Below are 13,308 nucleotides of genomic sequence, written 5' to 3' on the forward strand. Positions count from 1 at the left end.
TATGTGTTGAAAATGAAAGAGGGGACCACCAGGTTTGGGTGGTTCCATCCCTTGGTGTGATTTTGGAGCTCTGGGGAAGAAACAAAATGAACAAGATGGCTGAAAAGAAATGGAGACAGAAACTTACCATGGTGGAGAGAGAGAATTAAATCTCAGTGAAAAAGCTTGGAAGCTGCTAAAGAATTACAAACATTTCTCAGCTTTTCAGAAGATCTTTTACCATCTGAGAAATACTGAGTAGCTGAACACACAAATTAAGAAAAATAAAACCACAGATGGGGGAAAGTAGAGACAAATGGAGAAACCACCAGAAAAGACCTTCAGCAGTTCCCACGCAATGCAACACACACATGCAACCACACATCTGTCTGCTACATGTGACTGAAGGAAACAGAAAATGAAATGTGGTTAATTTCAGTCTTTCAGGTGCCTGATCCTTTTCTAGGAGAAAGGCCATGCTTTCCTACATAATCTTTTTTTACAGGTAAGTATGACAGCAATGTTCTTGGAAAAGAATGATGAAAATCTTGTTCCCTGGTAAGAACACTTCCATGGTGACAAAAGGGACTGTGTGCATTGTTCTATTGTTCTTGGAGACCAACAGCAAGGGTAGTCTGTCTCATGGGACTATGAAGATTTACATTTTTCATGAGTTTTGGCTTCCTCTTGCATCTCCCAGGCATCAGAGTCCATAATTTAGAGAAAAGAGAAAATCAAGTCTGGCTTGGATGAAACAAGATCATAAGCAGTCACAGGGTGGAAAGTCTCCCTGCATTACAAGGATTTTCAACAACAGGTATCATGGTAAATCAAGAACTGATGAGGTTGCATTGGAAAATTGATGTTAAGGCAGCACAATTCCTGCCCAGAAGGTCCAATGATCCTGATCCTTCTCCTTATGGTCTACTCCATATGTTCACATTGGAAGCAGAAAGAGATGTGAAGAAAGGGAATGAGAAAATCCAACATATATTATCATTACTCATGTCAAGGTGAAGAAGATACTGCAACCTTATTTTTCTTTTGTTTGAGCAAGGCAGGAGAGCTTCCCTTCAACTAAGCCGTTCAGACTTTCGTCAGCTTTAAGGAAAAAACTCCTTTTCTTGCCTTGTAGAAACAAAAAGAAGTATTAATGCAGGTCAGAATGCCTAATTTTGATGGAAATACACGTTGCTTCCTGTTTTCTCAAAGATACATTCCCTGCTGATTTTGCCACAGGAAGCCACGTTGTGGAGATGACAAAAATGTCATGCTGTGTCAAATCAGTGGAGATTCCTGGAGTGAACGATACTTCTCTCAGCTGTATCTTCCCCGAGAGAAACACAATCATTTTTCATGGCTCAGTTGAAGCATCCTTCCACAAAATTCCAGTCTAGCAGAAAAAGTTTGCCTGGGGTGAAGATGTACTCAGAAAGTTCCCTACTGTTACAGATGAACGGAAAGACCCTTGACCCAAAGAGACAGCAACTTCTATGATCAACATTGTTATGATCTGTGTGGAGCTTCACCAAAGAAACTTTACAAAGAGAAAGGTGAAGAAGACACCAGAAGCTCCTGCTTAGGAATCTTAGAGGACACAGTGCTGTGAGGAACAAACTTATCAAATTAGACACTCAAAAGTCTCAAAGCTTTTCCCTTGTGTGTTTTACGCTGCTGTTAGAGGTTAGCTTACTGAGATGAGGGCAGCACTGACTGGGGACTAGCGTTTTTTGGGGGGTAGTGTGGGAACAAGGTGGTGCAGCAGTTAGTAGGATTAGCTGAAGCCAGGGAGGCCGTACCGATCTCACACAGGTCCCCTCCGTAGCTGGGAAGGCAAAAGCATTTGAAAGAGTCGATGCCATCAACGCAGGTGGCTCCATTCACACAGGGGCTTGAGTGGCACACATCAGTGTCTGCAAGAAATCAAGGGCTTCCATTAGGGCTCTAGGAGGCAAATCCACCAAGGAGAACTTGTTTCCTTGCTTGTTTAGGAGGGAACATCAGTTGTTTTGGGGAGACTTGGGAGGGTTGTATTGCATAATATACTGCCACTGCTGCTGCTGGAAGAATGAAGGCAAGAGGCCCAACCCACCCTACAAGGAAGACATTGGTTTTCTGATGGTTGAACACCACTCTGAAGATGTCAGAACAAAGCTCAGCAGGATGTATCCAACATACGGCACTGGCTGTGGTAACTCTTCTTTGTCTGCTGCCTCTGCCTGACGCATCAAATGTGAAAACTTGTGTCTGTGTCTCCACCAGCTAAAGGTCTATGAGGAAGAATGTGGAATTCTTCAATAAGTGATGGAAACATCCTCAAATAGATCTCTATCTCCTAACCAGCATTCCTTGTTTTCCATCCTCACTAATAATTTCTTCCTAACCATAATTTAGGTGTTGTTCTGCATCAAGAAATCTCTTCTCAGTGAAGATGAAGAAAGTGCAGAGCAGAAAAAAACATGTGTTCAAAGGTGGTTCAGAGCCCCTCAACTTTTTCTCTTTGAGGATCTTAGACCTGGCTATGGGTGCTTATTCCTTGGTGAGTCATGCTGGAGTGCAGTGACATTTTCTCCAGACCTGTCCCCACTATGTGCTCTTCTGCTTGTGATAAAGATGGAAGGAACTGGTGCATCTTTTCCAGCTGTGGACTCCGTCTTGGTGGAGAGAGCTTCAGAGTCAGAAGAAGCGTCATTCAGAACAGAGAGATTTCAGATACATTCAGCTCAGAAACAAGGAGGAAGACTAAGTAAGAAAATAGGAACATGAGGGCTGGGTTAAATGATGGCTGGTTAGATCCTCATGTGAGACAGCATTTCTTTCACACTCAGGAGAAATGCAAGGCTTTAAAAGTGATGACTAACACTCCATGCTCTTCTTGTGGATGATAGGGTTAGTGAGGAAACATTCAAAGATGACAAACATGCTGGCTGTGGAAACAGCAGAGAAGAGCAGCGACTCCCCAAGATCTGTGTTCATCTTCTGACTGAGGTGTATTTGGTTGGATATTGTTTTTGTGGAGCTGAGGCCCAGCTGCTCAGTGTCCCCAAGCACAAGAGAACAGATGGGTGTTATACCCCCTGTGGCTGTCTAGTGACTCGGTGGCCAAGGTCTGATACGCTATCTAAAAGCTGACATGTTCTGTAATGTGCCTAAGTGATGAAAAAAATCCTTTCTGACCTTGGATGGTAAATCTCTGTGCGCTTTGGAGCATGGAGATTGTCATCTTTCCTCTAGGCTGTACCACTGTGAGCAGTGAAATCATTCCTCAGATGGCTGATGAGCCTCTTACTCCAGTTTTGCAGTTCTTCTCTGAGAGAAGGAATTTTTTCACTCTGGATTGACCTTCTAAATCTCACAAAAGCTTTTTCGGATTTCTTTGTTCACTGCAAAATGAAGATAATTCCTGTTTCCATGATACTAGTAAATACTTTGAGATTTTCCAGAACAAAATGGGAATCACAAGCCTAGAGGAAGAATAGAGGAGATGAACTTGGCTGAGTATTGCTTATTAGTCACACTTGGAGTTCCTAGAAGACAGAAAGCATAAAGAAAAACAAGGTATCCTGAGGGGTGATTGCAACTCAGGAGGCCCTTTGGGCTTCCCAACAGCAGTGGCAGCAGAAGTTCATGTTGATTGGGGTGGGCTCCAGCTGAACACGTAAGGAAAGGCTTTCCTTCATTCGTCAGGCTCCGTGAAGTGGAAAGAACACAGCAGAGGTGGGAGAGAAGCACTCACACGAGCTCAAGCTGAATGTTTAGCAGGGGATAATGAGCCTTCAGCTGTCTTCGGCCATGTGGAATGAAACTTGGCGTGTCCAAGATCTCTTCTGAGATGCAAGAGACCTGCTGTGTGCTGCCATCCCTAGTCTTGGAGGAGGGGGGAGCAGGCACATGTGTGCAAAGTCATTGCCATAAATTTTCAGATGGGTAATAAGCCTGGAACAGAGTTTCCTTTTACAGATATCGCATATAATATGGTTGCACATATTATATATACAGTAAAAACAAATCTCTGCTTATAATATATATGTTACATTTCTCTCCATACATATACATATACATATACATTTTTATATATAACACCTAGAGAAAGGGTGTGTACTTGGAGATAATGTTGGAGAAACAAACAACAAATACAAGTGAGACAAAGACAGGTTTTTTTTCCCCCCAGTTTCAAATGGCTGGAGAGATGTTTTAAACGTGATGATTATAAACATCAAACTCCCCTTCAGCCTGTTGGCACTGCTGAGGCAGTGACCCTCTCTCCATCTAGACGTAGAATCACCTCACCAAGCTGATACTGGAAAACTCAAATACAACTGTCACTTTGGAGAAAGTGTTGCTGATTCTGGTCCTCCCAGAGAATCTGGATCTCAGAGGTACTCAAGAAAGGTCTAAATGGTAAGATTGGCAATGATGTTGCCTCTGGAAATCCTGACAAATTGGTTTGTGGGTGTTTCTAGGATAAGGCATCTAAGCCACAAACACGATTTACAGGATGTGAGAACTCCATTAAAAAAAAAAATCCCATTTATCACACGACACTTAGGGTTTTGTTTGTTTTCATAGCCTTTAATATTCTATAAATGTATCTACTTCCACATTGTTCAGAGCTAGATGAGGTTAGCAAATCACTGCACACCTCTTCAGCCAGCTGCAAAGCCTGCACCACTCTAGGTGTGCCGGCCCTGCTCAGCAAGCAGCGAGCCCCCACCTCCGCAGCGCTGGCTGCCAGGTACCCTGACACTCAAGGATTTAGACACGAGCTATTTATTTGCTTGGCTGAGCAGTCATCCAAAAAGTCAGCTCTGCTTTGTGGTGCAGCTCAAGTGCTTATCAGCTGACAAGGAGACAAGACCACTGCTATTATTACCCCGAGCTAACAAAGGACAGCGATAGTCGAGGAATGCAGAAGGGAGGCAGCCCTCGCTTTCAAGAGCTGCAGCTGTAAAACAAAGACGGGGAGAAAATGCCTCGCGGTGCCAGGAATAGGAAACCCAGTTAGAACATGTTATTAACTCAGTTCCTGAGGATAATGCAGAATTAGCAATTCTTCTAAAGAGGATTCATACTGCACTTAATATTGCCCAGAAGTTGCAAAAATTCCTCAATTCTACTGTCACAACAGTTTCTATTTTTTGCTACTAACAGGACCCAAGGTCTAAATTTTAGATACCCTTTTAAAAAATAAACCAATTAAAACAAAATGGCCAATGCAAAGCAGGTCTTGCATCTGGAAGATGTAAACTGTTGGCTGGAGAAAGCAAGGGGAGTTACACAGCTGCAACACAAAGTTTGGATTTGTTTCACCATTTTCTTCCCAAGACTTTTTTCTCCATTGCCAGATACACACTATTTAGTCAGAATAATTTTCTTTTGGTGCAACTGAAAACAAGAGAAGTATTCTTGTCATCGCTGCCCATGGTAGGGGGAGGTTCGAGTTGGATCATCTTTAAGGTCCTTTCCAACCCTAACCATTTTCTGATTCTATGATTCTCCCAATGCCTTTGAAAAAAATCTTGTACTAGATCATGGAAACTGGAAAGAGAAACCTGGAAGAAATGAAAGAAAAATAGATTTGCCCTGGTTTTACTCAGAAGGCTCATGTAAAAGTGAGCATGCAGTGTCAGTGGTGAGAAGGAAATGTTTTTAAAATTCTTCATCTCAAGCTGAGACAACAATACCAGAAACAATGCTACCATTTCCTAAAACAGTGCAGTCTGTGCATTTCTCTCCATGGCTGCCTATACGGAAGATGAGCAAGAATATCCATTAAACAAGGCCAGCTTTGTACTTAAAACATCTACTAAGGAGGAGCAGCTGGTGAACAGAGAGGATGTTATCACTCAAACCCTGAACAAATTGTAGTTTCCCTGAAGCTGCAACAGGTTTATTCATATATTCTATGATATTTCTATATCCTCCTGTTTTTGTTCTACAGAGCAGAAAAGGCCAGAGAGAAGGGCAAGGCATTATTCAGGATGCCAACAGTGCCTGTTGTGCCCCTCACCCTTTCTTTATAGAACTCCTTGTAAGTGCAATGATCCAAACAGGGAATCAGAGACCAACTAGATAATTATCTCCTAGAGACTGGGAAAAAAAAAAATCCAGGTACAAATTAAATTTGCTTTTCAGAATCTGCTGGGAAGTTTGAACTACTTATCTGATAGCTCAAACATCAAAGAAAAATACTAGAGCAATTGTAGGGTGACTCCAGAAGAAAAGAATAGGAGGAGTTGGGGAAACCAGTTCTCTCACATTTTAAGTTAAATGCTAGTATTGAACATCACATAGCCAGCTACTGACTCACAATGAGCAATTAAGTAATTAAAATAATTAATTACAATAATTGAACCAAAGTCTCCATGCAGCAGAAGGGGCAGGCATTGCTGCAGCCTTTAAAACACTCTATTTTAGTAGAGACCATCAAGTTTCCAGGAGGACCTGTTGATCTGCTGGAACCTTCAAATTGTCCAACTCTCTCATGGAAGAAGCGCTCAGGAAATTCGGATATCTTTGTCTCCAAGATGATATGTGTAAAAGCAAATGGATGTGTAAATAACACTAGTCCAAGGCTTTAGGTTACCTCTGCAGAGGAAGGTTTTGTTTAAGCAAATTAACTTCCGATGCAAAGCAGACAGTGTGCCCAGGAGACATCAAATCCTCTGTTTAGCCACAAAGGGTCTGTGCCTCTCAGCCAGGATTGGGACCTCCATCTCCTTCTTGAGAGCAAAATTTGCGTTCCACATTGGTGAAACATTCTGAATTAGGTGAATGTTTTCTGGATTTTTCTTCTAGATGATTTTCTCTGGACAAACAAAACTCAATCCCTTGGACTTTCAGGTTGTGAAGTATGAGGAAAGCCCATTAAGACCTTTCCTCATTTGTATTCTAACCTTCTGCTGTGTGGGGCCATAGGCAACAGACTTCATGGACTTGTTTCACCAGAGACAAGCCAAACTTAACATAAAAAAGATGCCATTTCAGCACATTTCTCTTTCCCCCCACAATTGGAGTGAAGTTTTTAAGTCATTGCCTGGTCTGAGAGCTCCAAACCGCAGCCCTTCACTGAAGTGCCAGCATGTATTTTCAGCTAATAATTATTTGTCTTCAAATGCTACCAGAAGCAAAAAGACCCGCTGAGTTGGCAAAACCCTGGGTGAGGAAGCCAAGACTATGGACAATTCCTTCAGCTTGTGGGGTTCCTGTCCTCATGAAGGAATCAAATGCTGACTAAAGACATGTACATGCACAGCCTCAAACTTGGTTAAAAGCTAAAACATACTGGCACTCCAAGTGTTAATCTTTGGTCCTCTGGCTCTGGCTTTTAGAGATACTTTTTAGGCTCCAGCAGAGCAGAATAATATCATTCTTCTTAAATCATCCCACTAAATAGACTGCTGGATCTAACTGGAACCCTCCAACAACAGGGCCAGATGGCAAAATCCACATTTCTTCCTGTTCCTCACTCTAAGTTCCTGTAAAGCTGAACCAGCTTGACCCGTTCTTTAAAGTCAGTCAAAATCCACTGCACTGCCTGGGCACCCATTGCACCCTACAAACCCTGGGCACAGCACGAGGCATAAATATGGGAGCTGATTTTTGTTTTTTTTGCAAGAGTTAAATTTCAAGACTGGGAAGCTTCAAGTGAAAAGGCAGCCATGACATGGGAAACGGCATTTTGGGATCCAGCCTACGGTTCTTCCTTGTAGACTTTCCATGTACACAGTCCCCAGAGCTCTGTAAAAAGTAACAGCCCAAAACAGGAAACCTAGGATTCCTTTTCTTTCTTTTTTGTATTTTTCTTTTTTATTTTTTTTCTTTTTTCTTTTTTTTTTTTCTTTTTTCTTCTTTTGTCATCTCTTTTCTGTAATTCTCTAGAAGAGGCTTGCCTTGCGTTAGGGGTGTTCTAAGTTCATGGTCAACAAACTTTTTTGCCACCTGGATAAGCTTCCTTCCAGGAATACCCTGACCAGGACTGCATTTAACTCTACAGGGACATTGTAGTAAAGTTCACAAATAAAAAAGAGAAGTTTTTACCCTAGAATATCTTCCCCGGTGGGAGTACCAGCCATACACATGTGTTCAAGCCCATTTGTAATTTATAAAGTACGATTAAACTTCATGCAGTGGTTGCTTACCTCTTGCTGTCTCCTGCTAAGAAACCCCAGCTGCTACACTGTCCTCTCTGTGACTTACAAATACACATATTCCAGTTTCAGAACATTTGTCAAGATTCTTCACACATGAGCTGCTGAACACATGGTTTTCTTTCAAAATACTTCACAAAAATGTTGGCTAACAAATGGTCTGAGGAATCTGGCAATTGCCTTGTGGTTAATTTTTAAAAAGAAAAAGCAGTGGAATAAAATCCTTATTTTGGGGCCAATAATTTTTAATTTTTTTTAATTTTACTATTATTTTTACTGAGCCTCACTGGCTTCCTTCCTCCCCCTCAATGCTGCCTTTGCTGGCTTATTTTTGTCTCTGGACTTGGACGTGGCAGTGGGCATGGCTCAAAAGCAGAGCCTGCTCTTGCAAGAAGGGTTTTTGGGTCCATAAATCCTGTAGCACCCTGGCAAGCCCTGGGTGCTGTGCCGGGCTGGAGCTGTGGGAATGACCCTGCTGATCTGCCTCACCCAGCACAGATGTGCTGTGAGCAGGACAAAGGTTTGTGATTACCTGTGCTCTCAGACGGAGAGAGCAGAGGGAGGTGCAGTGACTCACTGGAAACACTTTGGGGATGGAAATGACGTTAGAAACCAGGCTGTGCTTCACAAAGCCCTGCACTTACAGACCCTTACTGAGTCCAGAGCTAGCCATGCTGAACGGTGGAAGTTGACCCAAAAGAAGCAGTTTAGGAGGTAATGTGGGAAGGAGTAGAATATATGACACTTTTGCCAGAAGGAAGTGAGTAAACCTCTTTGCACATACATTTTGTACCTCGCTTAAGGAATGTGTGGCCCTACATGAACATGTGGTCCTTTGAAAACTGAGCACATGCAGGACATTCATACAACAGCACAAGCAGTGATGGCTTTCCAATGTGGCTTGTCCCCAGGTGCCAACTCCTGATGGCAGCAAAAGGAAACCAAGCTGTGTCCAGGGATGCTGCAGGACATCCTGTGTTACCAGGACTGGACATCTCCCTCGGCCAAGAGGCACGTCTTTCATCTTGGTTTTTTTTTTTTTTTTTTTTTTTTTTTTTTTTTTTTTTTTTTTTCACTGCAGTGCACTAATGCTTTCACAGCATGTGAACTCTTCACAGGAAATGCTCATCAGAATGCCAGGAGAGTGTTTTCACCATAAATGGTTAATCAGGGTTAAATATCGCGTCTGTTTGTACGTGGCAGCAAGGGGGCCCAAACAAAGAGCACTAAACCACTAAAAAGGCAGGGTGGAGGGAAGAGCGTTTATCAACAGAGCTGACAAAAGCTAGTGATGCTCTGAGCATTATCTCACGCGTTTATCCCATTGTAGCTGCAGAGAGCAGCTACAGTCCAGAGGGTGGCCACATGCTGAGCAATACTTGGGGCTGTAGGCAGCAAGTCAGCTCACCACAGAAAGAGAAACAGGACTGAGACTAGCAGCCCATCTTCTCCAGCTTCTCAGCTGCATGCAGGGTGGAAAACTGGCAGGTGGAGCCACCCCGTGGAACATTGGAACAGGCTGCCCAGGGAAAAGGTTGAGTCACCATCCCTGGAGGGATTTAAAAGACATGTAAAGGTGTCACCGAGGGACATGGGTTAGTGGTGGACTCGGCAGTGCTGGGTTAATGATCATAAAAGTCTTTTTCAACTTAAACAATTCTATGATTCTGTGATCATGACATGTGGAAAATCTCATATTTATGGCTTTCCATCAGAATAACGTTCTGCCCAAGTCTGCTTCCGTGTTTATGTTCTCTGCTGTATAAAAAAACCAAAAAAAGTGACAGCTATGCCCCCTCCTTCCCTTCCACAAAGCTTTCCCTTCCATACGAGACACATTACCTTCTGTAGTGGGTCCTAATGCGTCAATTGCTTCTTGTGAGACTTGGGGCAGGGCAGCAGTGGTGGTGGCCAGCAGATGGGAATTGTCTGGAGCAACAGCTGTCTCTGTCTCTTGTTCTGACACCACAGGAGGGGAAGGCTCCATTTCAAGCTGAGCCTCTTCAGGGTTCCCGAGTCCCTGTGTTGGTTCAACATCTGGAGTCCTGGTACTAATTACAATGTCTGGGACAGAGGTTTCCCCTGAAATGCCTGTGATAGAGTGTGTCACAGCTCCAGATATTGTGTCAGGAATCTCCTTCTCCTCAGGGGTACCAAAGGGCTCCCCGCTGGCCAAAGACGTGGCAGCTGTTTTGATGCTGGCAGCAGGCAATGCAGAGACTTCCCCACTGGTTTCATGGACTGTGGATGCTTCTGTGCTGATCTCAGGAAATGTCTCACCTCGGGCTTCTTGACTTGTGGGTGTTCCTATTCTAATTTCAGGAAATGCAGAAGTTTCTCCATTGACTTCTTGAACTGTGGATGTTTCTATGAAAATTTCAGGATAGGCAGATATTTCACTCCTGGCTTCTTGACTTGTTGGTGTTTCTATGCTAAACTCAGGGAATGCAGATGTCTCCCCACTGGTATCATGGACTGTAGAAGTTTCTATGCTAATCTCAGGAAAAGCAGATGTTTCACCTCGAGCTTCTTCACCTGTGGATGTTTCTATTCTAATTTCAGGAAATACAGATATTTCACCACTGGTTTCATGGATTGTCGAAGTTTCTATGCTAATTTGAGGAAAGGAGGGCAATTCCCCACTGATTTCATGGACCGTCGAAGTTTCTATGCTGATTTCAGGAAATGCAGAAGTTTCCCCACTGGTTTCATGGACTGTTGAAGTTTCTATGCTAATTTCTGGGTAGGCAGATGTTTCACCCCTGGCTTCTTGATTTGTGTATGCTTCTATTCTAATTTCAGGAAATGCAGAACTTTCTCCACTAATTTCACGCACTGTTGAAGTTTCTATGCTGATTTCAGGAAAGGCAGATGTTTCTCCACTGGTTTCGTGGACTGTCAAAGTTTCTATGCTAATTTCAGGATAGCCAGATATTTCACCCCTGGATTCCTGGCTTGTGAATGTTTCTATTCTAATTTCAGGAAACGCAGACGTTTCCCCACTGATGTCTTGACTTGTGGATGTTTCTATTCTAATTTCAGGAAACGCAGACGTTTCCCCACTGATGTCTTGACTCGTGGATGTTTCTATTCTAATTTCAGGAAATGCAGATGTTTCCCCACTGATTTCTTCTAGCGTGGATGTTTCTGTGCTACTTTCAGGAAATGCAGAGGCTTCACCACTTGCTTCTTCACCTGTGGATGCCTCTACGATAATCTCAGGATACCCAGATGTTTCGCCCCTGGCTTCCTGACCTGTGGACGTTTCTGTGAAAATTTCAGGAAACGCAGAGGTTTCCCCACTGATTTCTTGAATTGTTGATGTTTCTGTGTTAAATTCGGGAAATGCAGATATCTCTGCACTGATTTCATGAATTGTGGATGTTTCTATACCTGTTTCAGGAAATGCAGATGTTTCACCACTGATTTCATAAGCTGTTGATGTTTCTAGAGCATTTTCTGGCAGTGCAGATGTTTCCCCACTTAGTTCACCAGATGCAGAGCCTTCACCACTAGGCCCCAAGCTGTAGGGAAATGTGACAGTTCCCCCACCCAGTTCCTGTGATACTGTTGGTCTTGTCACCATTTCTACTAAATCAGAAGTGACTAAAGTGATTCCTGGAAGCCCTGAGGCCTCTCCACTGATATCAGTCACTGTTGAAGACTGTCCACTTAGATCTGTGGCTCCAGAAAAGTCTCCACTGATGTATGGCATTCCAGATGGCTCTTCAGTCAAGTCTCCTGCCCCTGAAGGAAATCCACTAGCCTCCACCGCTCCAGACCCTTCTCCCGATAGTCCTCTGTCTCCAGAAGTAAATCCACTGATTTCTATCATCCCAGATGGTCCTTCTCCCACTTCTTGTGCCACTGAGGTCTGTGTTACAACTTCCACCAAAGTGGTATCCACAAGAGACACCGTGGGAAAGCCAGAGGTGAGTCCACTTTCCTCTCCAGACAGCAGACCACTGGTGACATCAGCTCCAGAGATGTCTCCGCTGCTGTCTGTCACTCCACTCGGGTATCCGCTCATCTCCGGCACTCCAGAAACACTCCCAATGAAGTCTACATGCCTGGAAGGCTCACCACTGATGTCTAAATTCCCAGATACCATGCCTGATCCATCTTCATCTCCTGAAGGCAATCCACTGGTTTCCAAAGTCTCTTTTGCTTCTGCTCCTGTAATTGGCGGGGTTGTTGTCACTTTCTCCAGCATGGCATCTACAAAGGGAGTGGCAGAGGCCTCACTGCTTCCATCAATACCAGAGGTAAGGCCACTTTGGTCCACCAGGCCACTGATCTCATGTGTTCCAGATATTTCTCCACTGGCATCCAGTCCTGAGGAGAGCCCACTCAGCTCAGACCCTGCCGAGGGCAGCCCACTGATCTTGGGTTCCCCAGAGGGCTCCCCACTGGGGTCAGCCCCTGAGGGTAAGTCTTGGGTTCCACCACTGCTGTCCCACTCAGAGGATGGGAGCCCTGACAGATCTCCTTCACCACTGACTCCGATGGACCCTTTTCCCTCCTCTCGCCGTTCTGCTTCTGTTGTCACGACTTCCACTAATGTGGTATTCACAAGAGAGATAGTCGGAAAACCAGAGGCGAGTCCACTTTCCTCTCCAGATGACACGCCACTGATTGGCTCAGTGCCAGAGGTTTCTCCGCTCACTCCAAAAGGCAGCCCACTGCTTTCCACTTCAGATGGCATCCCTCTAATTTCTGGTATCCTTGAAATAGACACTGATATCCCCTCCTCTGCAGAGGGCAGGCCACTGATATCAACAATGCCAGAAGACACACCACTCAGGTCTCCTGAGGGCAGCCCACTTTCTCCAGGTGGGAAGCCACTGGCATGCAGGTCTACTGATGGTAATCCGCTCTCTCCGATCCCTGAGTGGTCTCCACTAAGTTCAAAAACTCCAGAAGCTGGTTCTCCACTTGTATCTGGAACTCCAGGTACCCACCCGGATGCCGAAGGCTCACCACTGACTTGATGCTCTCCAGATTCTGTCACCTCCCCAGACACTTCACTGACAGAAGCATTGGTACTTGTTTCCTCTGGTACTATGGTAGCTGGAGGAAAAGCAGATGGACTTACTGGAAAAGAAAAGCAACAAAGAGAAGGAGTTGGGACAATTATTTATAGTTTGTGATGGTCTCAACCCTACAACACCAGCCCAGC

The 13,308-nt window shown here is 44.2% G+C and overlaps 1 protein-coding gene across 1 annotated transcript in view; it reads right to left on the reverse strand.

The window, feature by feature from the left end:
• The window catches only part of ACAN (aggrecan), a 46,051-nt gene that overhangs the window by 3,895 nt on the left and 28,848 nt on the right, over positions 1-13,308 (reverse strand). Inside the window, exons 12-14 of the mRNA XM_066196163.1 lie at positions 11,385-13,223; positions 9,972-11,324; positions 1,779-1,892 (exon numbers count right to left, since the gene is read on the reverse strand). Coding sequence (XP_066052260.1) covers positions 1,779-1,892; positions 9,972-11,324; positions 11,385-13,223 — 3,306 coding nt within the window. The remainder of the gene's footprint in view (positions 1-1,778; positions 1,893-9,971; positions 11,325-11,384; positions 13,224-13,308) is intronic.

The sequence above is a fragment of the Chamaea fasciata genome, unplaced genomic scaffold, assembly GCF_029207755.1.
Source record: "Chamaea fasciata isolate MVZ Bird 193981 ecotype frontalis unplaced genomic scaffold, bChaFas1.0.hap1 SCAF_14, whole genome shotgun sequence".
Lineage (NCBI taxonomy): Eukaryota > Metazoa > Chordata > Aves > Passeriformes > Sylviidae > Chamaea > Chamaea fasciata.